At 40.6% G+C, this 24,029-nt stretch overlaps 1 protein-coding gene across 4 annotated transcripts in view; it reads left to right on the top strand.

Moving 5' to 3' along the window:
- EPG5 (ectopic P-granules 5 autophagy tethering factor) overlaps positions 1-24,029 on the top strand; it is a 109,179-nt gene that overhangs the window by 11,818 nt on the left and 73,332 nt on the right. For all 4 annotated transcript variants that reach the window (XM_070630061.1, XM_008540278.2, XM_070630062.1 and 1 more), the window contains exons 3-13: positions 1,156-1,399; positions 2,561-2,697; positions 3,604-3,711; positions 4,861-4,934; positions 7,499-7,604; positions 9,753-9,867; positions 10,768-10,918; positions 13,986-14,141; positions 16,679-16,836; positions 18,227-18,381; positions 20,847-20,987. In XM_070630061.1, coding sequence (XP_070486162.1) covers positions 1,156-1,399; positions 2,561-2,697; positions 3,604-3,711; positions 4,861-4,934; positions 7,499-7,604; positions 9,753-9,867; positions 10,768-10,918; positions 13,986-14,141; positions 16,679-16,836; positions 18,227-18,381; positions 20,847-20,987 — 1,545 coding nt within the window. The remainder of the gene's footprint in view (positions 1-1,155; positions 1,400-2,560; positions 2,698-3,603; positions 3,712-4,860; positions 4,935-7,498; positions 7,605-9,752; positions 9,868-10,767; positions 10,919-13,985; positions 14,142-16,678; positions 16,837-18,226; positions 18,382-20,846; positions 20,988-24,029) is intronic.

Raw genomic sequence — 24,029 nt, 5'->3', positions numbered from 1 at the left:
ACTGACCCTGTCTTAGCCCAGGGTGCTACAGTACAGGAATCACAAAGTCAGGTGCCCACGGGGCCAAGCAGAAGCAGGCCGAGGGGGATGATGGTTATTGGGTAAACTCATGCCTGCTCCAGTGGGGGCAGCTGTTCCTGCATTCTGGCTGATTGTTGCTGTGAGGTTGTGTTGATTCAGCATTGCCACGTCTTATAATTTTCCGGGAGAAGCTAGAAATCTGGATTTTTGTGTGGGGGATCTTGATTTGTAAATGTTGGCAACTAAATGCACACACAAACACGCACACACAATAGAGGCCAAACAAGTCATGTCTCCAGGTCAAATTCAGCCCATGGACCATTTAGCTTGTGACCTTGGGCATAGTGCCAGGAACATCCAATGGATAGAAAGGGTCAAGGAGAGGATGATCCATGGAACAAGGTCAAGAGGTCATGTACTAGGGAAGGCAATAAGATGTGACCCTGTGAGGGCCAAGGTGAGCATCAGGAAAGTCATTTCATAGTGATGTGGGAGGGTTGCCATTCTTGACAAGTTTGGCAGTGAAGGGAAGCTGGAGGAGATATCAAGGAGAAACACGTGATTTCCCTCACTCCTCATCCTCATTCATTGGGAGATCTGTGTATTTCTCTTTGTAGATAGAAAGGAGTCTGTGGAGAGGGAAACATTTGAAAATACTGAAAAAGAGAGGATAGAATCAAGAACACAGCTGGATGTGTTAGTATTGGAAAGGAGAGAGGTTTCTTTTGTTTGAGCAGAATCACAAAGAATGATGAGGGCAGGTATGGAGATCTTTTGAGGTCTCTTGAAGTTGTGGGGATATCCCATTGATTTCCATGTTTATAAAGTAGAAGGTAAGATCATCCAATCATGAGAGTCTTAGGGATGAGTTCTGTTTTTTTTACGCCTTTCCCCACCTACTTCTCATAATTTCTCTTCTCTGAACTTGTGGTGCATTAGTGATTGCCTTTATACTCCTTGGCGCCTGATTATATATTCCTTTATTGTTCTCTGTGTGGTAGTATTGTCCCCTCACTGTCATCCATAGACTCTTTGAAGATGGTACTGAAGCCTACACCTCGTATACCTGTTGCCTGATTATTCCAGGTGCAAAGAGTAACTGCTTTCAAATTTTACGCTTTTGTCCAACACTAGGGTATCTGTGCAGATCAAGTGAAAGTTTCAGGCTATCATCGCTACCAAAGAGTAGAGATGAATGAAAATGCACTGGGGGAGCTAAAGAAGCTATTTGATGCCAAATCGGAGCACCTCCACCAGACCCTGGCTCTGCATTCTTACACTTCTGTGCTCTCGAGGTTGCAAGTGGAGTCTTACATCTATGCATTACTCAATAGTTCGGCTGTTCTGAGATCTTTAGCAATTCATCAGCAAGGTCAAGGTATGTAAGTAATGAGAGTCTCACTCTTCTGTTCTGAAATGAGCAAAGGATGAGTGGTACAATCTAGTCGAATGACTGTGTACTAATTGGTATTATAAGGGACTGTTTGTGGTTACTCTGTTACCTTGCCTCCCCTAATATAGGATTGAGATCTGCGTTAATAACATTTCTTGGGAGCTGTGCCAAGTCTCCGTTTCCCAAGGCTGCCATTCATTCTCTGCTTCTCTAGGAAGCCAAAGAGCTTGCTTTTTATCATTAATGTCCCTTACTGTCCTAATTACTGTCCTAATGTGCTTGTTACCAAGTTGAGTCCACATACAGTTGTGTTTTTTTTTTTTTTGAGGAAGATTAGCCCTGAGCTATCATCTGCTGCCCAATCTTCCTCTTTTTGCTGAGGAAGACTGGCCCTGAGCTAACATTCATGCCCATCTTCCTCTACTTTATATGTGGGACGCCTGCCACAGCATGGCTTGACAAGCAGTGCATAGGTCTGCACCCAGGATCCGAACTGGCAAATCCCGGGCTGCCAAAGCAAAACATGCAAACTTAACCACTGTGCCACCGGGCTGGCCCCCAAATACAGTTTTTGATTGTAAATCAAAGTACTCAGATACAAAATACTCAGAATGCTTTTTCATCCTCTGTCTCTTGTACTTTATTTTTGCTTGTCCAGTTTGTTGGGCTGTTTTACTTAATTTTCATCAGAGAATCTATAATGTTCTGAATTTTTCATCTTATTTGGGGTTTTAAGAAATTAGTCTTTACTGTATGATGTGTTAAGTATTAATTATGCTAATGGAACTATGCAATTTTTATTTCTGAGAGAGATATTTTCATCATTTAAAGTCAAAAATCCTTCCCCGCTCATTGTTTTCATAACTAATCAAAGAGCTGGGGCTAGCCTAGAGATCTGCATATTTCTAAGTAAAAAATAAATTTTCATGAGGTTAATTTTCTCTTGCTTTGAAATACTTCACAAAATTAAATACTTTTTTGGTTTACATATAGTAGAAATTCAGATATTTTGATGCAACTTTTCTCCTTGGATTTTTATCTGAACTTAAAGTTTGAAGAGATTGTTTGTTTTAAGTGGAGACACTAAAAATTCTCCCCAAAACACCTTTTATGTGGGACTCATTTAATCCTCTCTTTAATTTGTAGCTTCTAAACAGACTGAAAGCATTCCCTCTGACCTTTGTCAGCTGAAGGAGTGTGTTAGTGTCTTGTTCATGTTCACCAGGAGAGTTAATGAAGATACTCAGTTCCATGATGACATTCTGCTCTGGCTACAGAAATTGGTAAGGGAACAGAAATAGACACAGTAGTCTTTCTTTTATTTCCCTGTTAATTTAAGAGTTATCTCTTGTTTCATTATAGTTTGTTTTTTTAACAGCTTCATCAGCTATTTCATTTAATGTGTTAATTGGTGACATTTTCTTTGATCATGACACATGGAAATAAGTTACACTTACCTAGTGCACTATTAAGCGCAAAGTATTTTTCTCTTTGATAAACTTTAAGCTAAATAATCTCAGTCCTTCAGTTTAGGAAGAAATGGAAATGTGAGAAGCATGCTAAATTTAAGACTAGATGTGTATTCAGAATATAGGTATCTGGTCTGAAAATTTTCCATATCATTTCTTTTTATCATCTTATGTTTAATGTTCCATTTAGTTGTGCTTTTAAAAAGAATGTTAGGGAAAAAGAAAGATATCAGGACTTGGGAAACTTAGGAAAGATGTTGGATGTGTTACAGAGGGAGAGTTTTCTGTTTCTTGGTGGTTTCTCACTGGGGCTGACTTGGGTGCTTTTTTAGGTTCATACTGGAGTTCTTAACTATGGGGTGAGGTTCCAAACATACTTATTTGGATTTGAGAAACTGTTACAGACCGAGACTAGATTAAACTACTTGACTTATATCTATTCACATATGGCTCGGAATGTTAGTGATTTGTGATTTGTCAGATAATAAAAATAGGCTTTGCAGAGAAACTACTTATTCTATTTTTATCATAGTACTCATAGATTCATAGGCCTCTGTGTGCTGCTGTGGTGGACACTCAGCCTGTCAATAGTATATCTTATGTCTGGTTATTCTTTTGAAAGATTCATGTATTTAAACATTGGCTAAGTGACTTTACTAGACCCCTAGATACATTTTTCTTCTTTTTAAATAGTGAAACCATATGTCCTTTGCCATTCAGGTATCAGTGTTACAAAGAGTTGGCTGTCCTGGAGATCACCTCTTCCTTCTAAACCATATTCTCCGATGCCCAGCTGGCGTTAGTAAATGGGCTGTTCCTTTCATCCAGGTATGATTAATTGCCTTCTGATTTTGAGGGGGATGAGAGAGATTTTGTTAAACACTTTTCCTGAAGAAATTGCTTTTGGAAAAAAAATAGACTACTTAGAAAATATTGATATTTAAAAGAAAATTCTTGGGGCTGGCCCTGTGGCCGAGTGGTTAAATTCGCGTGCTCTGCTTTGGCAGCCCAGAGTTCACCGGTTTGGATCCTGGGCACGGACCTACCCACCGCTCATCAGGCTGTGGTGTGGCGGCATCCCATATAGAGGAACTAGAGTGACCTACAATTAGCATATACAACTATGTACTGGGACTTTGGGGAGAGGAAAAAAAAAAAGAGGAAGATTGGCAACAGATGTTAGCTCAAGGCCAAACTCCTCACAATAAAATAAAATAAAATTCTTAAAATATATCTAGTATATACTGTAGGAGTTTTTAAGCTGAAACTTCTTGGGCCACCCGTAATTGATGAAATTAAGATAGAATTGCAGAAGTTCAGTTGTAGTCTGGCTTGGTAGGTTCAGTAGTATTTAATTCTATAAAATTTCTGTGCAGGAAGGCTTGCTAGGACTTTTTTCTGTAATACTCAACACAGCTTCCTAAATTCGTCCACCTCACACCACAGTTGGTACAGGTAAAACAGAAACCACCAGCATCTCAGAGTTCTTTAATTCTGGCAGAGATCTGGGTCTGTGATCAACCCTCATAATCAACATCCAAGTTATAGATTCTCTTCTCTGCTGCTTGCCTTTGGGTTGTTTGTTACTCATAGCAACCAGTCAGATGGCTAGAAGCCAAGTGTATGCCAAGTTCAACTTCTCTACCTTACCTTTTCTTTAGTATTTTTGGTGGGAAGAAGTTTGAATCTTTTTAGGTAGAAGAAAGTTTTTTTAATCTTTGGGTTAAAATAGTGGTATTGTCCCTTGTCCCATATTGTTACAGGTAATTGATGTAAAATGCTCAGCTACTTCTGCTCTTTGAGTACGGCTGAGTCAAGCAGGTAACCCATGAGCTGTGTTCTCATTCTTGTGGATTAGGTGCCAGTTCCATCTTCGTTTTCATAGCAGCTCTCTTTGTCAGAATGCTGGTAGACTAAGATTATGGATACTTGGGTTGTTGGTTTTCTACAGTATGCCTTTTCCTTTTCTGATTTCAGATCAAAGTGTTGAACAACCCCTCGGGGGTCTTTCATTTTATGCAGTCCCTTGCCCTGCTAATGTCTCCTGTCAAGTAAGTGTGGAATGGCTTTGTGAAATATAAACTGAAATGCTTCTTTCTACAGAAGGATTGGCTTCCTAAACTGCCCACATCCGAAGAACTGCTGAGGGAGGTGTGAGCATTCCAGAGTTTAACATTGCACATTTTCTTTGGGTTTGATACCCTTTATCCCAGAGTGACCCTATTAACTGCTTATGTGTAAACCACTGATGTTTTTTGGGTCCTCCTTTTTAGTGGGTTTGCCTCTCCTGTCATATATGTTACTGTGAGAGGTCATGGGGAGACGAAAAAGGTCATCTGTTCTTTAGAAGAAGAGATTTAGTGGCAGAGGGAAAAAACCCCAGAGATTTAAGTGCTATACTGTGAACTATGATTGATGCACTAGAAATGAAGAGATTAAAGAGAGTAGGGTGCAGTAGTCAGGGTTCCAAGTGGATGAGCTGGATTTGAAGAAAGGATAGGATTTCTGTAGGAGAGAAGGAGTAGGGAGGGACATGTAGGTGGGGGGGGGGAGTGGAGTGAGCAGTGGCCCAAAGTACAGTAAGGATAGCTGTGTAGAGGACAGGTAGGAGAGCAACTTGGCTGGAGTGAAAGGGTGTGTGGGAGATAGTAATGAAGATGAATAACCAAGGTGAGTTCAATTATACAAGGCCTTGACGTTAAGACAGAGGGATCTAGATTTGATATGATCTGGCCTTTGTAGCACTTGAGGTTTTTGAATAAGGGTAAAGTTGTTTTTTTTTTCTTTTTTTTTTTTTATTGAGTTATTGATAGGTTACAATCTTGTGAAATTTCAATTGTACATTAATGTTTGTCAGTCATGTTGTAGGTGCACCACTTCACCCTTTGTGCCCACCCCCCACCCCACCTTTCCCCTGGTAGCCACTAATCTGTTCTCTTTGTCCACATTTTTAAATTCCTCATATGAGTGGAGTCATACAGAGATTAACCTTCTCTAACTGGCTTATTTCACTTAACATAATTCCCTCAAGGTCCATCCATGTTGTTGCAAATGGGATGATTTTGTTCTGTTTTGCAGCTGAGTAGTATTCCATTGTATACATATACCACAACTTCTTTATCCATTCGTCTGTTGCTGGACACTTAGGTTGCTTCCACGTCTTGGCTGTTGTAAACAGTGCTGCAATAAACATTGGGGTGCATAGGACTTTCGGGATTGCTGACTTCAAGCTCTTTGGATAAATACCCAGTAGTGGCATGGCTGGATCGTATGGTAGTTCTATTTTTAATTTTTTGAGGAATCTCCATACTGTTTTCCATAGTGGCTGCACAAGTTTGCATTCCCACCAGCAGTGTATGAGGGTTCCTTTTTCTAAGGGTAAAGTTGTTTTTAAGGAAGACTAGGACGGACTGGAGGCAGAAGAAGATATGCTTCTGCTTAATTGAATTACGGTTATAGACATCTCGCTCTCCTGGCTCTGAAACCCAACTCATTGTCAAGAGGGTGCATCATTAAGTGGGGGAGAAGGCAGAGTCTGTGTCTAGGTGACCTTGAACAGTATTACTACCACCTGCTCTCCGTCCTGGAAAGCTTGTCTGCCTCCAAGCCTGAATTGGGGTAATGGTGGTGGGAAAGAGAGAGAGGGGAACCTGAAGGTCATCCTCCGAGGAAAGGATTAAGTGCTGACTAAGTAAGGCAAGTGTGGGAAAGGAGTGGTTTGGACGTAACTCTGTAGATGCCTGAGTCTGAGTGACTGGAGTATTGGCAGCCCTAACAGACCGAAAAGACAGAAAGGAGAGCTGTTTTGTAAGGAGGAGAGTTTGAGGTCACTGAGGCATACAAGTGGACATGTACAAGTGACAGATACCAGTGGACATTTGCAGCTTCAGGATTGGAGCTGAAAGGGCAGCACTAGAGCCACAGAGCTGGAAGTCCTGGAAGAAAGTTCCTGGTTAAAGGAAGGAATGGGTGAATTTTCAGGGTCAGGCCAGAGAGGACGCAAAAGGGGCCTGAGAACCGGCCTGTGGTCTAAGAGGGGAAACTTCTCTGGTTACGCCTGCTCATCAGATCCAGCTACCACTTTGTGAATCCTGGCTGGCAGAATTCCCCAATTCCTCTCTCTTACTGCCTGGATACAGGGGCTGCGCCTACACGTGGTAGATATGATTTGACTTAATGTTTTTGCATTTGGATGTACTTTTTTGTCCTAAACAAGCTTCTGCATTACGTGTGGATTATCCTTTTTTATTCACTGAAGTATGTTTCCTAAAGTCGTCTGCCTGGCAGCACTTTGTAAGCCTGGTTGGAGTGAAGGCGCTACAGCAATCCCTGCGTGCATGTTGATGTCCCGCTGTGCGCAGAGCTGTGCTAGTGTAACTGCTTTTCTGCAGTTACTCACATGACTAATTCAGAATAGTCGAGGTGTCTACAGCAAAATGAGTGAGGTTTTAGTCTCCTTGGATTTTAGCCAGTTCTTGTTTCTTGTTTACTAATTTAAACCGTTTGAAGATTGGATCGATGCCTGACTCTTCCTCAGGGTGAGTAGATGATCCAGAATGCACCCATGCCGGCTTCCTCTGGTTAGGTGATTGGAGTGATTTCCCTTGTCCTTTAGAAATCGAGCAGAGTTCCTGTGCCACATGAAGCCCAGTGAGCGGAAGCCGTCCTCCTCGGGACCTGCGTCTGGGACGTGGACACTAGTGGATGAGGGAGGAGAAGAGGTAACTTGTCGTGTCTGCATTATTTGATTCATATTTTTGTGCCAAGTATTGTTCTAAGTACTTTTCGCATATTATCTCATTTAATTCTCTCAACAACCCCATGAGTCAAATACTGATGTGATCCCCATTTTACAGTTGAGGAATCTGAGGTGCAGGGGAGTGAAGGAGCCTCTGGAGCCTGTGCTCTGGGCCAGTGTGCTGTGCTGCTGCCCTTCCCCAGAATATCTTCCTGTTCAGCTGGGAGAATTTGAACCTGGGAACATTTTCATATTGTGTAAAATTTATTTCAGGATTTTCTTTTATGTAGTAACTGTCCTGGGCTTGAGCTCTCCTCTGAGTCTGTGTCATAAAGAGCGGGAGCTTTCCAGGGTTCTCCCTTGGCTCATACAAACTCCTTATCCAGATCTTCTCATTTGAAAGGTAGAAGATGGTTCTCTGCCTTTGGTGAGAATTTAATGATCAAAGTCCAATTTCTCGAGATAACACTTGTTGATTTTTCTTTCTGCTGTACACATGGTTAGTGTGTTTGTAAAGAATTTTTCCTCTGGCTAGTTATCAGTCCTAATGCTTTTTTATGGTCCAAGTTCGGATTTGATATTCTTGTCCAGGATGGCCAGGGACCGGATTTACTAAAACTCCTTCTCTTTAAAAGAAGTTGAAAGTTTGCCGTGGACAGTTGTCAGAATGACAGCCGGGTCAGCCGTGGGGATCATGTCTGTGTGTTTAACCACATGCTCATTCAGGAATGGGGAGCCCCATCACACTTACTTTACTCTTCCTGGATTTGCAAGAGGTGGTGAGATGGTGGTCAGTGATGGGGACACGCAGACATCTTTGCTAGAGACTGAACAGTCATACTAGGGAGAGCTTCTTGGGAGCTGGTGCTATTTGCGCTTTTAAAGATTGTAGTAGAGCAGGGTTTTTTTTGTTTTTTTTTTTTCCAAGAGTGATCTTTCCTGAGAGAGAGGTCTTTTTTCTGGTATGTTTTCTGCATTTAATCCTGGAGACAGGTAATGATTAAGGACTCTGCAGTGGTGCCTGTCTCCTGGGTAGCACTCATTAAATGTTGAGTGATTTCAAGAACTTGGGGAGTGGATGAGAATATTGAGAGTGCTGTTGACTCAGAAAAGGCCACGAGGAGGAAGGCTCTCTCCATTAGCCACGTGAGTGGTTGCTTGACTCTAGATGTGTGTTAGAACCACCTGGGCAATTTAAAAACCTTGCCCAGGCCCACACTCAGACATCCACATGTTTAAAACCCTCCCTGGTGATTCCCATGTACAGCCAGAGTTGAGAACTACTCCTCTAAGTAGAGTTTCTGAGGCTCTTGTTAGCCATTTAGGAATGTTAGAGGGTAAAAATGAGTGTGTTAAGGAAATCGTGAATGAATTACATTAATCCCTTGTTGAAATTGAGGTGATATATTCTTCAAGATCTCTGGGTAGTTTTACGTTTTTAGAAGGCCTTCCCTTCTGAATGTAGCATATGTTAGGACACAAATCAATTTGGTTTCTAAGATGACTTCAGTGCTCTGTATCAAACCAAAAAATGCGAAGATTTCCCCTCTATAATCCCTGTGTATGACCATTGTTATTTTTATCCTGCTTTCAGCAGCACTAATTGATAGCACAACTTCTGTTATCCATAGCAAATGCTAATTGCTTCTTAAAATTTTTAATTTACTTTTTTATTGAAGTATATTTGCTAATTGCTTCTTGATAAGTCAGTTGAGTGCTACGGTAGACCTTGACTTGGGGACAAGAGACTAGTAGCTAAAATAACTTGGACTCTAGTATGTGGTTCTTTAATTGTTGTTGTCAAACCACTGAGCTTTATAGTAGGATACGCACTCCATAGGCATTTTTTTTTAAGCTTTTTTGAGGTGGAAATTTAATGATAACAGTTTCAGCCACCGAAGAATGGACATAACCCAGATACACATAAAATTGTGCTTGTATTTTCAGGGGATTTACAGTCCATCTATGGAACTGATGCTATAAATCTCTGTCCTGGAAGAGAAGTCCATGAAGACTCATGAGAATACCACATATGTACCACTGAGACCTGTGATAATTTACTTCCTGTAACTGTAGACCATAGTGTGATCTGGTCAAATCAGCTGACATGATTTTGCATCTTTTCCCTTAGGATGAAGACCCTGAGACCAGTTGGATTCTCCTTGATGAAGATGACTTGGTTGTCCTTTTATCACAGTTTCCATTTCATGAACTCTTTCAATATCTTCTTGGGTTTAAAGCAAAAGGTAGACTAATTTCTTTTTCTTTTCTTTTCTTTTTTTGGTGAGGAAGATTGGCCCTGAGCTAGCATCTTTGCCAATCTTCCTCTTTTTGCTTGAGGAAGATTGTCACTGAGCTAATGTCTGTACCAATCTTCCTCTACTTTTTGCATGTGGGACACTGCCACAGCATGGCTTAATGAACATTGTGTAGGTCTGCACCCAGGATCCAGACCTGCAAACCCTGGACCACTGAAGTGGAGCGTGTGAATTTAACTGCTACACCACAGGGCTGGCCCCTAGACTAATTTCTTTTGTCTTATGTAAAATGGTTGGTGGCAAGCCCAAACACAGGGATCTCAGCATGAAGACTTATGACTTGTGGGGCTGGCCCCATGGCATAGGGATTGACTTTGGCGTGCCCTGCTTTGGTGGCCAGGGTTTGCAGGTTTGGATCCCAGGTACGGACCTACACCACTTGTCAGCCATGCTGTGGCAGTGACCCACATACAAAATAGAGAAAGACTGGCACAGATGTTAGCTAAGGGCTAATTTTCCTCAAGTGAAAAATAAAAAAGACAACTAGTGCAGGCTGCTGATTCAGGTTCCCCTGTACCTGGCATTCTAGAGAGATGATTGCATCACACCTTGATGAAGCTTCCTTCCTTTTTCTTGTGCTTGTAATTTCCTCCTGAGTGCTTAAATGCAAAAAGGCTCACTAGCTTGACATTGCCCAGCTTTCATAAATTGTTTTAATTTTGTGCTCTGTCTCAGGTTTCCCGTTTCACGTTGACATAGGAGCCAGAGCCATGGGGATTGTTAGTTCTTCACCTTGGCTTTGTTCCTCATTGAGGTATTGCCACCTGTATCCTTCAGTGTTTTCCTGTTGTAATTGTAATTGTTTCCTTTTTTCTGATTAACTTCTAGGCGATTATTTACCTGAAACAACAAGACCTCAGGAGATGATGAAAATTTTTGCCTTTGCTAACTCATTAGTGGAACTTCTGGCTGTGGGGTTAGAAACCTTTAATAGAGCACGCTATAGGCAGATTGTGAAGCGAATTGGTTACATGATCAGGTAATACAGCTGTTGGTACATCTATTTCTACTTGTTTTCACCCTGGTCGGACACAGATACTGCATGACTGGGATGATGGACATTTTAGTGTATATTTCAGTTCTTATTTATCGTAAAAGTAAAAATTTTGTTTTTCACCATCTAACAGATGGGAATTCTGTAAATGCTTCCAGTCAGAGTATTTGGCTAATTATCTCAAATTTAACTCATTTGCTAGATGGTAATTGTTCTTGGAGTCGGGATCCTCAGAGCAGCTGCTGGGTTGAACTTGGCCAGAGAAACTGGACTTGGTCAAGGAAAAACCAGGCTCTTTCCCCTTCCTTAGCTCTCTCTTTTCTTCTTTCTCATAGCGTTTGCCTGGAAATTGTCTCTTAGTTATGGCAAATTGGCAATAGCTCTTTGTATCATTGTTTCCTTGTTTTCTGTCTTATTTATTCTTATTCTAATTTCTGTTAAATACCATTTAAAGAAAGCTGCGAAGACTTCAGTGGCTACTGTATTTGAGCTGAGAAAGCATTATCATTTATTTGAGTGAGAAGTGGGTTTATGTTTTTATTATCAGGTATGAATACATTTTGAGAATTTGTGCTGCTTTTTGTTGAATTAATTTTATATTCTCTTTTCTGCATCATCGATTTTTGTGTCTTTACTGGTCATTCCCTACAGAATATAAATATGTTGTTATTTCTTCCAACGTCCCTTTCCTCCAAAAAACTACAAAACTTCTCCTCCTCCTCACTGTTGTTTCCAAAACAGAATTGATTTTTATTAACTTATTTTAGATGTATATTCATCAGCTTTATAAAGCCAGGTAAATGATTACAGGATGCCCTGAAAGTCTGGGGGTTACTTTTGAGGTCTAGAGAAAGCCTTCGGTAGAAGGTAATGAAAATGAGATGATGAGAGGAGGGATGGCTGGTAACTTGGAGAGTAATTTCTTAGAAGCTAAAAGCCTATCTATTATCAGAAGTTCAGACATTCATTTTCTGATTCTGCTTGGTAAATATAGTTCTTTTCTTTTAAAGATTAGCACCTGAGCTAACATCTGCTGCCAGTCTTTTTTTTCTCCTTCTTCTCCCCAAAGCCCCCCAGTACATAGTTGTGTATTCTAGTTGTAGGTCCTTCTGGTTGTGCTATGTGGGACACCGCCTCAGCATGGCCTGATGAGCAGTGCCATGTCCGTGCCCAGGATCTGAAGCAGTGAAGTCCTGGGCCGCCAAAGTGGTGCGCGTGAACTTAACCACTCAGCCGCAGGGCTGGCCCCTGATTATTCTTTCTTTGTTTTCCATCTGCTTACTTCTCTTTGTATCTATCACAGATTCTTCTCATACTTTCCGCTTGTAGAACAGTTTTCCGCAAGTTCACTCTCCTTGGGTCATCTTTTGGTTCTGGTTTTTTCTCTCCATTTGCACTTGAGCTCTCCACAATCAGATTTTCCCCCCAGCACTATCCAGACAGCTCTTAAGAATGAAAGTTGCTAATGAACTTTGTGCTACTAATTCAGTGGCCAATTCTAAGTCTTCATCCTGCTTTACATCTTTCACATAGTTCACATAGCAGCCTTTCTCATACTTCATCACTTTCTCCTCAAAAAATTTTTCCTTTACTTGGTTTCCAGGATACCACATTTGCCTGGTTTCTCCTCTATTTCCCTGGTTATTCATTTTCTGCCTCCTTGGTTGTTTCGTTCTCACCTCCCAAACTTCTTAGTGTTGGAGTGCCTCAGGGCTCAGTGCCTGGACCTCTTCACTTTATCTGAAGTTGCTTCTTTGCATCTCCCCCATTCTCATGTCTTTAAATATCATCTAAATAACCATTACAATTCTCAGAGTTATATTTCCAGCCCATACCTCTCTCATAAGCTACCAACTCAGCACCTCCACTTGGATGACTCATGAACATTGCAATTTAATGTTCCCAAAGTGAACTCACTCTTCCTGCCTCCCAAACTGCTCCTCCCAATGTCAGTAAGTGGCAGCTTTATTCTTCTGGTTGCTCGGGCCAGAACACCTTGTGTCATTCCTGACTTTTCTCTCTTATACCCCACATCCAATCTAACAGCCAATTCTGTCATCTCTACCTTTGAAACACCATCTTTCATCAAATCTAAGATACCACCTATTCTGAAGATGTATTTTGTGTGCCACAAAGAATAAAAAATGCTGCCATGTTATGGCACGTTGTCAATTTTAACATATATTCCAATTGCAGAGATTAAAGTGTGAAAGAGGTGCATTCTTTTGAATCAGTGAAACATGCCGTTTCCAGAATCCGCTTCTTCTCGCCACCTTCACTGCTGCCATCCTAGTTCATTCTTTGTTCTTTCTCCCTAATTATCACAGTAGCCTCCTGAGTTATCTTCCTGCTTTTGCTCTTGCTCCCTGCCCCCTAGCTTATTCTCACATCAGCCAGTGTTTCCTGTAAATAGCAAGTCACTTCATGTCTCTTCCTGCTCCTGACCCTACTGCTCCGTCACATTCAGAGTGGAAGCCACAGTCTGCACAGTGGCCTCAGGGCCTGCATGTTCTGGTTCCCTGTCACTTGTGATTTCTTCTCCAGCTGATCTCCCCCTCACTTACCTTGCTTTAGCACCCTGGCTGCCTTGCTTTTCCTCCAACATACTGAACACCTTGGAGCCTTCCCACTGGCTGTTTCTTCTACCTGGATGCCCTTCTCTTAGATACCGGTCTGACGACTTCTGGTCTTCGCTCACATGACCCTCCTCAGTGGGCTTTTCCTACTCCAGCCAAACCCCTTACAATGGCCTCTCCTCTCACCAACTCCAGAGAAACTTTATTCCCTTCTCTTGTTTTTCTCAATGTCACTTATATATTTTGTGTGACAGACTATATATTGTACTTTATTTTGTTTATTGTCTGTTTGCCCTCCACTAAATAGAAGCTCCATGAGGGTAGGGTTTTTCCCCATTGAATTCCCTTCAGAACGTAGAAGATAGTAGGTGTTCAGTAAATACGTATTGAATAAATTGATGCTTCAAATGTAATATAAAGGTGCCCATATTGAGTACATTAACGAAAGGTGCTATATTGTCTTTCCTCATGCTCAGGATGACCCTTGGTTATGTGAGTGACCATTGGGCACAGTACGTGAGCCACAATCAAGGCTTGGGATTGGCCCTGCAGCCCTACTCCGTGGAGAAACTACAGGTTGAATTTGATGAGCTGTTTTTGAGAGCTGTCCTACATGTGCTGAAAGCCAAACGGTAAGAAGCATGATAGTTGTTGGGAAATGGCCCCCTGACTAGTGAGAAGGATTGGTGTAAAAGTCATTGACTAAAGTAGATCTCATATCAATGTCTTAGTCTATTTCATCTATTTCTTGGGCTTTAGTTTCCTTATCTGTAGTATTAACTGAAATGATCTCTCTTTCAGGTTTCTTTCAGTCTTGAAATAATCCAATTCTGATATCTCAGTTTTGCCACCCCTGAACTTTTAGGATAGCCTTAAGCAGGAGAGGAATTCTGTTTCATACCCATCTCTGGTGCCTACAGAGAGGCAGAGTAGGCACTCAGTACGCAATACAACTGATTTGCCGATTTTATTGTTCAAGTTGTCTTACTTTGAGGGTTTAAGGTCTAGGACTGTCATGGGTCCTGGTCCCCTGTCTTGGCTGTGTAAACACTGTCTTCTTATCACTCTGTCTTTGCTGCTGCTAACAGCACTATGATACGTTTGAGGCATAGGCAGGTGCCCAGCAGTGCACCATGTACTGTCTTTCCCAAGCTTCTGGCCAACTGTAGGAGTGAGTTCTGCTGCGACAGCATTGTGCTCTCTGCTAGCAGACGTTTGCCAGCCTCCAACCCCACCCAGCTGCGCTCATGAACTGCCAGCTCTCCCTCACCTTTGCCTCCTTCTGAGCGGTCTACATTCCGTCTGCCATGGGCTCCTTGGCCACAGCCCATTATTTATTGTGTGTTGTGTAGTGGGTTTGAGTCTTGGTCTGTTACCTTGGGCAAGTTGCTTAATACTTGTGGTCTCACTCTCTTCATTTATAAAATGGAGATGATGTTAATGATACTACCTTTCCATCGACCTCTTGGATATGTTCCGAGGATGAAATGTAGTAATATGTGGAAATGCTTTTTAAATCATAAAAGACTTCAGGTCCTGAAACCGCAAAAGAACAACTACCACTTACATTTGAAGTCTAACCGCTCACTTAGACAAAGATCAGGACTACTCGACTAAGTCTTAACTACTTTTAGGCACTCAGAAGGCATGGGTCTAAGATAAATAGAACATGAGCTTAGAAATTTATCTTTCAACTACTCTTATTACGCACTCCATAGTGTCCATAAATTTGGTATTCTCATGAGGTGCACCAGATCCTGTACAGAACCCTGCAGGAAGTCAGTGCAGTAGCTCTGCCCACTGAAGCCAGAGTCTTGCTCAGGAGTTAGGAGTCTGGCTGTTGTTTTTCAGAGTCTAGGTTGGTGGTGGTCTGGGCCACTAGTGGCCTGGTGGCCCATAGACGTGAGTTAGGCGTGCACTGCTTAATTTCCCTTTTTCTCTTAAGCCTTGTTTATTTGTAATTGTTCACTTTGTAGTTTTGCCCAAAATACAGCAACAGTTTTGAGTGCCACCTTGGCTTTTTTTAGATTTTTTTGAGATAAAATTTATATAACAAAATTTTAATAAGCATTTATTGAGTGTTGATTATTTTCAAGATACTGGTTTAGGTACTGGATAATTAAAATATAAGACTCCAGGTTACATGATGGTTTATACAAAAATAAATAAAACTGGTTTCTGCTTTCATATTGCTGTGGCGAGTCTGTGTACATAAATAACAGTAACTTGAGGGGTTTCTCACTGTGTGGTGTAAGGACCACTTGAGTCTGAATCATCTGGGGTGACGGTAAAAAGTGCAAGTTTGTGGACCCCAGGTGTCACCTACAAAATCAGAATCTCTGTGGGTGGGCTTTGGGACTCTGCGTTTTTCATAAGGTCTCCAGGTGATTTTTCTGCCTATTAGAGTGTGAGAATCACTGATAAAGGGAAAGGGTACCATCATGCCCAAGTCAGGTAGGGATGGATTTTGTGATAGTGCTGAGGAGGACATTGGGGAGGGCTTCACAAGTGGAGGGATGGCAGCTTGGAGGGAGGGGGTTCTCTCCAGGCTTCTCCAGGAATGGTCTAATATTTTGAATGTGGAGAGGGCCCTAATTGGAAATGCGGGTCTGAGCCGTATTGCGGAAGCCTTTGAATGCAGGGCTGAGGGGTTTGAACTTCATTCGGTGATGGAGGAGGAATCGCTGGAGGGTTTTGATTCCCCTCCCACCCACCGCACATGTCTCTGTGTGCACACATGTACCTGTACACATGTGTAGACATGTACATCCACATCTAAGTGACCTCTCTGTCACCCCGGTCTTAAAAGGATCTTCAGTTCAAAACCCAGCTCTGCCTCTTACTACCCTTTCTGTGCCTTAGCAGCCTCATGTATCAGGTGGGGATAATATCAGTAATAGTACTTGCCTTGGATTTAGTGAGGATGGAATGAGATGATATATATGACAGGCGATTTAGAACAGTGCCTGGCACAGACTAAGTGCGTTGTGAGTATTTGCTCTTATTGTTTTCCATCGTTGACACGTTTATGACTAAAGCATGTTAGGAAAATTGCTGTAGTATGACGTCAGAATTTTTTTTCTGTCATAGCTGAAGGTTTGTCTGCTTTCTCAGGGTAGTGAAGTTGACTGATACATGAAATTCTTCCTGCTCTTTTTAAAACATGCAGACTTGGCATTTGGCTGTTTATGTCGGAAATGCCCTTCGGGACGCTGTCGGTCCAGATGCTCTGGAAGCTCTTCTACCTCATGCACCAGGCGGAGAGCGGGAGTCTGGAGAAGCTCTGCACCAGCCTCCCGCCTGCCGAGTGCAAGAGGCAGCTCCAAGGTACGGCCTCGCCACGCTGTGCTCATCCGTGTTTCCGCTCTTGTGTGCCCTCTTCTCTTCCCGGCTTTATTCTTTTTTCTTTTAGAAGGACTAAGAGAGAATCTTTGACTCTCTACTCACGTGTAATAATTTTGAAATTCGAGAGATTACTTTGTTTTGACTTCTTAGAATGATAATTCTAATTTTCATTATTCTTGAATTACTCTGGATAGTAATTTCTATTACAAACCCAATTTGGGGATGGGAAATGAAAATTGTGTTGGTAAATGCCCCCTGGAGCTACTTTGAAAGTACAGGAAGTTTGATGGACTACTTTTGATTTCTCAAATGTGTAAACACATGGAAAGAAGTGTTGGCTTGTTGCCTTCTTACTGTGAGAAGTTCCATCAGGGGAATATAGTTTTTAAAGAGACTCTTTGTTATCCACTTTCTGTAACTTTGCCTTTGCAACGTTTAGTTTTCCGTCATGTACGGCAAAGCTATTTGTCAGTCCTGCCCCCACGTGCCAAAATGTAATATTGCTCACACAGCATCCTCTGAGAAATAGGCAAAACATATTATATACCTCTATCAGAATTTCAGTCATGGTTATCACTAATTTCTTGTGCCAGAATTTCATTTATATGCAGATCTCTTTTGTTTGGAATGCTATGTTTGTGCTGAGTAGTTTGCAGTCTTAGCAGTTTTCATTTGGAAGATTGTCATTCATTTGGCTGACAATTACCAAGTAGCTTCAAGTGTACCTTTGACGACTTCTCATCTAGTAAAAGTAGTAGTGCTTTGCAGTTGACAAAACGCTTCACTGATGACATGTCGTTTAATCTTAAATAACCTTTTGAGGGGCCGGCCCCATGGCCGAGTGGTTGAGTTTGCACGCTCCACTTTGGCAGCCTAGGATTTTGCTGGTTCAGATCCTGGGTGCAGACATAGCACTGCTCGTCAAGCCATGCTGATGCAGCATCCCACATAGCAGAGCCAGAAGGACCTAAAACTAGAACATACAACTACGTACTGGGGGGCTTTGGGGAGAAGACGAAGAAGAAGAAGAAGAAGAAGAAGAAGAAGAAAAAAGATTGGCAACAGATGTTAGCTAAGGTGCCAATCTTTAAAAAAAAAAAAACAAAACCTTTTGAGACAGATGAGGAAAGTGAGGCTTGGAGATATTACATGTCACCTGAGTCTGTATTATATTTAGAGTTGGAATTTCATCTGGCCCAACCTTCTTCCTGATGCCTGTAGGAATCCATTCTGGAACAAAGAAAGACCTTTTATATCTTTAAATATTTCTACATGTCTTTTAATTGTATATCTTCTTTATCTCTGGAAGAGTAATTAAAGTGATATATATTTATTTTTTCCCCATTTTAACGTTCTTGATGTGAACTTGCAGACCCAGAACATTTTGTGAACTTTGAGAAGTGTCTTTCTTCCATGAATAGCTCGGAAGAGATTTGCCTTCTGACTACATTTGCTCAGATGGCTCAAGCCAGAAGAACCAATGTGGATGAAGACTTCATAAAAATTATTCTTCTGGAGATATATGAGGTTAGAATATTACATTTTAGAAATCAACTAAAAAATATTTTCTTTTAGATTGTCCATCCGTTGATTCTTTTGGGATTGCTTTTAAAAAAATGTGACTACATTATACTGTTTGCGCTCATGGAAGGAGATGGAGAATCAGAGGAATGTCATTTTGCTATAAGGAATCTTGAAAATATGAATCATCCCCGTTCCATTTCCCCTAATATGTCTTGACGTTTGATGCATGAGTTTTGGTAAGGAATAGACAATGTGGCACGGCCTCCTGACATTCGTGGTTTTTATACTGTCCTTCGTTTCCCACATCCCGTCCCCTAACTCTCCCTCCCCTCCTCAGACCTTGCCAGTACCGTGCAAACCTTGCTTCAAAGCCAGTCTAAATGAGATGCTGGAAAGAATACTGAACCTCGAACTGGAAGACCTGGGTTTGTTTGAACTCTGCTGTGAATTGCCCATCTCACATCAGAAGAGATCCTTTGCCACTTTGGGCTTCAGTTTCTTTGTCTATAAAATGACAAGCTAGAATGAGGTCCTTGCTTTTTTCACTGTGCCAACCTTAATGGTGAAGGAGAGTGAACTTTGGACCCCTCAGCATCTAGGGATATGACCTAAAGCGGTTATCAAAACTCTCTTGCAGTTTTTGTATATTTTAAAAACTATGCACATTTTCAATTTAGGCTGTCATTTATCTGTTTATCTTCATAGAAATGTTTCCTCCAAACTATTCAAGTAAACTCAAGTAAAATTATGTTCAAAGAAGATTCCCTGAGTTTATCATCCTTCCCCCAGTACTCCAGTTTGAGCATGACAGAACTGTATCATCTAAAGTGCTTTTCCAAGATCACATACTCTATTAAGCCGTTCCTATACTTGTACTTTGTAACCATGTGTGAGGTTAAGGCCTAGGTGGATCTAGGATTCCAGACTATCTTCATGGTCTGAAAATATTAAGGGGAGAATATATATTTTAACATACATTTACATTTAACATACATTTAACATTAAGTGGCATCTCAAGATCTGTTGCTAAAGTAATATTTATGCTCTTGAATAATGTTTCAAGTGTTTTAATCAGCACTCACAGTAAAAATTGCATTCTGGGGGCTGGCCTGGTGGTGTAGTAGTTAAGTTCACGCACTCCATGTCGGTGGCCCAGGGTTCACTGCTTCAGGTCCCAGGCGTGGACATACACACGGCTCATCAAACCATGCTTGATGGCGTCCCACGTACAAAATAGAGAATGATTGGCACAGATGTTAGCTCAGTGACAATCTTCCTCAAACAAAAAGAGGAGGATTGGCAATGGATGTTAGCTCAGGGCCAGTCTTCCTCCCTGAAAAAAAAATTGCATTCTTTACTGCATTCTGATCCTGTGTGTGTGTGTGTGTGCATGTGTGTGTGCGTGCGTGTGTGCACGCACACACACGTGAAATTAAAGCAATACTTAATCTTACTGGGATGCACTCACACATTTTTCTATTCTATTTTATTCAGTTATTTTTCTGTGCTGTTCCTCTGTATTTTTTTTTTTTTTTTTAAATTTTATCTTTTCCTTTTTCTCCCCAAAGCCCCTCGGTACATAGTTGTATATTCTTCGTTGTGGGTCCTTCTAGTTGTGGTATGTGGGACGCTGCCTCAGCGTGGTTTGATGAGCAGTGCCATTTCCGCGCCCAGGATTCGAACTGACAAAACACTGGGCCGCCTGCAGCGGAGCGCGCGAACTTAACCACTCGGCCACAGGGCCAGCCCCTCCTCTGTATTTTTTTAAGAAAAATGTTAGCCATGGGCATCAGTGGATTTTGGAAGACATTGTTCAAGAGGAGTTTGTAAACATTGATATTTTAGAAGCTCTTATAGTTGGGAATCTTATTTTGTGGGAGAAAATAAATATTTTCCTGAAATACATTCTGACTTTCATCATTTCAGTTATTTCTTCAAATTTAGAAAAGTTTTTACACCAAAGGGACTACAGTCACATATCACTTAATGGCAGGGACACCTTCTGAGAAGTGCATTGTTAGCAATTATTTCGTTGTTATATGGACATCATAGAATGTACTTATGCAAATCTAGATGGTCTAGCCTATTATATACCTAGGCTATGTGGTACTAATCGTATGGGACCACCGTTGTATATGCGATCCATCCTTGACCGAAATGTCATTATGTGTCACACGACTGTATATTATTGCTACTAACAGACTTTGGGATATACTGCCTGAATCCAGCACTTGAAGTTGTTGTTACATAGTTGCCTTTTCCCTCCATTCCTTCTCCTCCCACCTTCCAGCCTCAGGGTGGGCAGTTAGCTCTCTGAAGTTCTGACATCTTTTTGAACATAGTGTGAACCAAGGCTTAATGTGAGATTCTTTCTACTTAACTTGAAAATATCCTAAATAAATTATGGAAATGTGTTTTGACTGCTAATTAGTATTGAAAGTGCCATCTCTACCTCCTCCCACTTTTAGGTATCTTACGTCACCCTGTCGACCAGAGAGACTTTTTCAAAGGTTGGTCGAGAGCTTTTAGGGGCCATCACAGCTGTTCACCCTGAGATAATTTCTGTCCTACTGGATAGAGTTCAAGACACCATTGACCAGGTTGGAATGGTAAGAGCACTGATTTTGTTTATTTGTTTTGCTTTTTTTTTCCTTCTAAATCCTGGAGTTAATGGAGCAATGAGAAAAATAGTAAGGTTGTTGGGAGTGGAGTCACGGGCTCAACAGGGTGAAGAGAACATTTATTGTGTCCCAGGCTCTGTGCTCTTCTCCATGCCTCCTTGGGGTTAGCTGCTGCTTAACAAAGCTGTGACCGTGTCGCTTTAATCTCCTCAAACTGACTTTCCTACCTCTTTCAATAATAGGTATTTACTTTAATTATAGCCTATAGTTAATTGACAGTTTTTATTTCATAATTTTGTTTGGCTTTCATAATTCTTATATTTTATGCTTGGAAGAAACAACTCTGATTAAGAAAGAAGGCCCTATTTAAATCAACCAAAAGCAAAATTAAAAGTAGTGATTTAAGTTGAGCAAGACACGTACATTTATTTTTGTCGTTTGTCACACTCTTTTGTAGTCTTTATGTAGATTTTAAAAACAGCTTTATTGAGATATGATGCACATACCATACGGTTCATCTATTTAAAGTGTTCAAGTCAATGCTTTTTAGTATATTCACGGATATGTACAACTATCCCCACAGTCAATTTTAGAACACTTTTATCATCTCAAAAAGAAACCACAGACCCTTTAGCTATCACCCTCTGTCCCTCCATGCCCTCCAGCCCTAAGCAACCTATACTCTCTTTTCTGTCTCTACAGAGTTGACTGTTCTGGACATTTAATATAAATGGAATCATACAATATTTGGCCTTTTGTGACTGGCTTCTTTTACTTAGTGTAATGTTTTCAAGGTTCATCCATGTTGTACCATGTATCACTACTTCATTCCTTTTTATGGCCAAATAGTATTCCATTGTATGGATGTGCTATTTAAAAAAATGTATACTTAATGAAGATTTTCTTCATCACCTATAATAAGGCTGCAGTGTGTGAGTTTTTCTGATGGCAGATAGTCACGTGTTATAACTTCAAGAGGAATGTTTAAAGTGATAGTATTTTTTTGTGGGCCTATATTTGTAAAGGGCCCTTAGGTTTTATATCATCCCTGTAGGATAGATAACTGGTAACTATCATTGCTTCGTCACATTCATAAGGGGGCAGATTCCAATGAAAGATTGGTTTATGAGACATACTTTTTCCTAAATGAATAAATGGTATGTCCTGCTTTCCTTGGAAAAGTACATGGTACTTTTTTAACATTAAAAAATGTAATTTTGGTAAATTATACACAATGTAAAATATACTATCTTAACCAATTTTAAGTATATAGTTCATTGGCATTAAGTACATTCAGATTGTTTTGAGACCTACCATCACTGTCATTCATCCACAGAACTCTTCTCGTCTTACAGAACTGAAACTCTGTACCTGTTAAACAATAATTCCTCATTCCCTCCATTGCGCACCCTCCAGCCCCTGGCAGCCAAACTTCTACTTTCTGTCTCTGTGAGTTGGACAACTCTAGTTACCTCACATAAGTGAAATCATACAGTATTATACTTTTGTGACTGGCTTATTTCACTGAACATAATGTCCTCAGTGTTCTTGCGTATTGTAGCATATGTCAGAATTTCCTTCCTTTTTAAGCCTTAATAATATTCTACTGTATGTATTTACTTTTGTTTATCCATTCATCCGTTGATGGACACTTGGATTGCTTGGATTTTGGCTGTTGTGAATAGTGCTGCTGTGAACGTGAGTGTACAAATATCTCTTTGAGACTTTGCTTTCGGTTCTTTTGGGTCTGTACCCAGCAGTGGAATTCCTGGATTGTATGGTAATTTTATTTTTAATGTTTTGTGGAACCACTATACTGTTTTCCATAGTGGCCTTCAGATGCTTTGAATATTTTTACTGTGACCTTGGGCTGGTTTGGAGTCAGACCCTAGCCCCAGAGCCTTGAAATGAGTTGTGCCCTAGGGCCCAAAACATTCACTGATACATTTGGGGTGTGTCTGAAGATAACTTCCTGTTCTAGAGGCCTGTCTTGAGAGGGCACATCCTATGTGCTTTAAATGTGTTGGGATTCCTCTGGGTTAGGAATAGTTCTTGATAAAGACCGAGCCTTTTAGGAGATCCCAAAGTGTAGAACTTAAGAGATATGTTTGGATGACAACCTGCAAATTGATATCATATGTTTCTCTTGGCCTATTTTATAATTTCAAAGATGGGCTCATTCAGAGGACACATTCTACTTTTGTTAGTGAAATCCATGTATCTTCCTAATATCCTTGTCAGGTAAAATTATTGTTCTTTTGACTTTCAGTAAAAGCATACATATATTTAAAAATACACTCTTTTAAGTCCTGTTTTGTTGAGCATTCTTATTAGGATTCTTCCTTTCTAGTCATTTCTTTTTCTTGCCTTATTGCATTGACTGGGTCCTTCATTACAATATTGAATAGAAGTAGAGAGAGTAGACACTTCTTTGTTCCTTATCGTAGTGGAAAGAGTTCAGAAGTTCACCATTAAGTATAATGTTAGCTGTAGGTTTTTCATTGATGCTTTATATTAGGCTGAGGAAGTTTCTATTTCCAGTTTGCTGATTTTTTTTCTGAATGGGTATTCAGTAGTTTTTTTGCATCCATTGAGATGATCTTATGATTTTTATCTTTTTTTCTGTCAGTGTAGTGAATTATAATTATCTGGTTTTCCAGTGTTGAACCATCATTGTTTCCTGGAATAGAAACCAATTGATCATCTTTGTATGTAATGATAGATTCAATTTGATAATATTTTTTGTTGAGGATTTTTGCATATATATATATGAAGGATATTGATCTATAATTTTATTTTCTTGTTATGTCTTTGTTAAGTTTTGGTTTTAGAGTTATGTTGGCCTCATAATATTAGTTGGGTAGCATTCCCTCCTCTTCTGTTTTATGAAAGAGTTTTTGTAAGATTGCTATTAATTCTTCCTTGAATGTTTGATAGAGTTTACCAGTGAAATCATCTGAGCCTAGAGTATTCTTTGTGGGAAGGCTTTTGATAACAAATTGAATTTGTTAAACAGATATAGGACTGTTC

The sequence above is a fragment of the Equus przewalskii genome, chromosome 7, assembly GCF_037783145.1.
Source record: "Equus przewalskii isolate Varuska chromosome 7, EquPr2, whole genome shotgun sequence".
Taxonomy (NCBI): domain Eukaryota; kingdom Metazoa; phylum Chordata; class Mammalia; order Perissodactyla; family Equidae; genus Equus; species Equus przewalskii.
The sequence above is the reverse complement of the archived record's forward strand: the minus strand, read 5'-3'. Positions and strand labels throughout refer to the sequence as shown.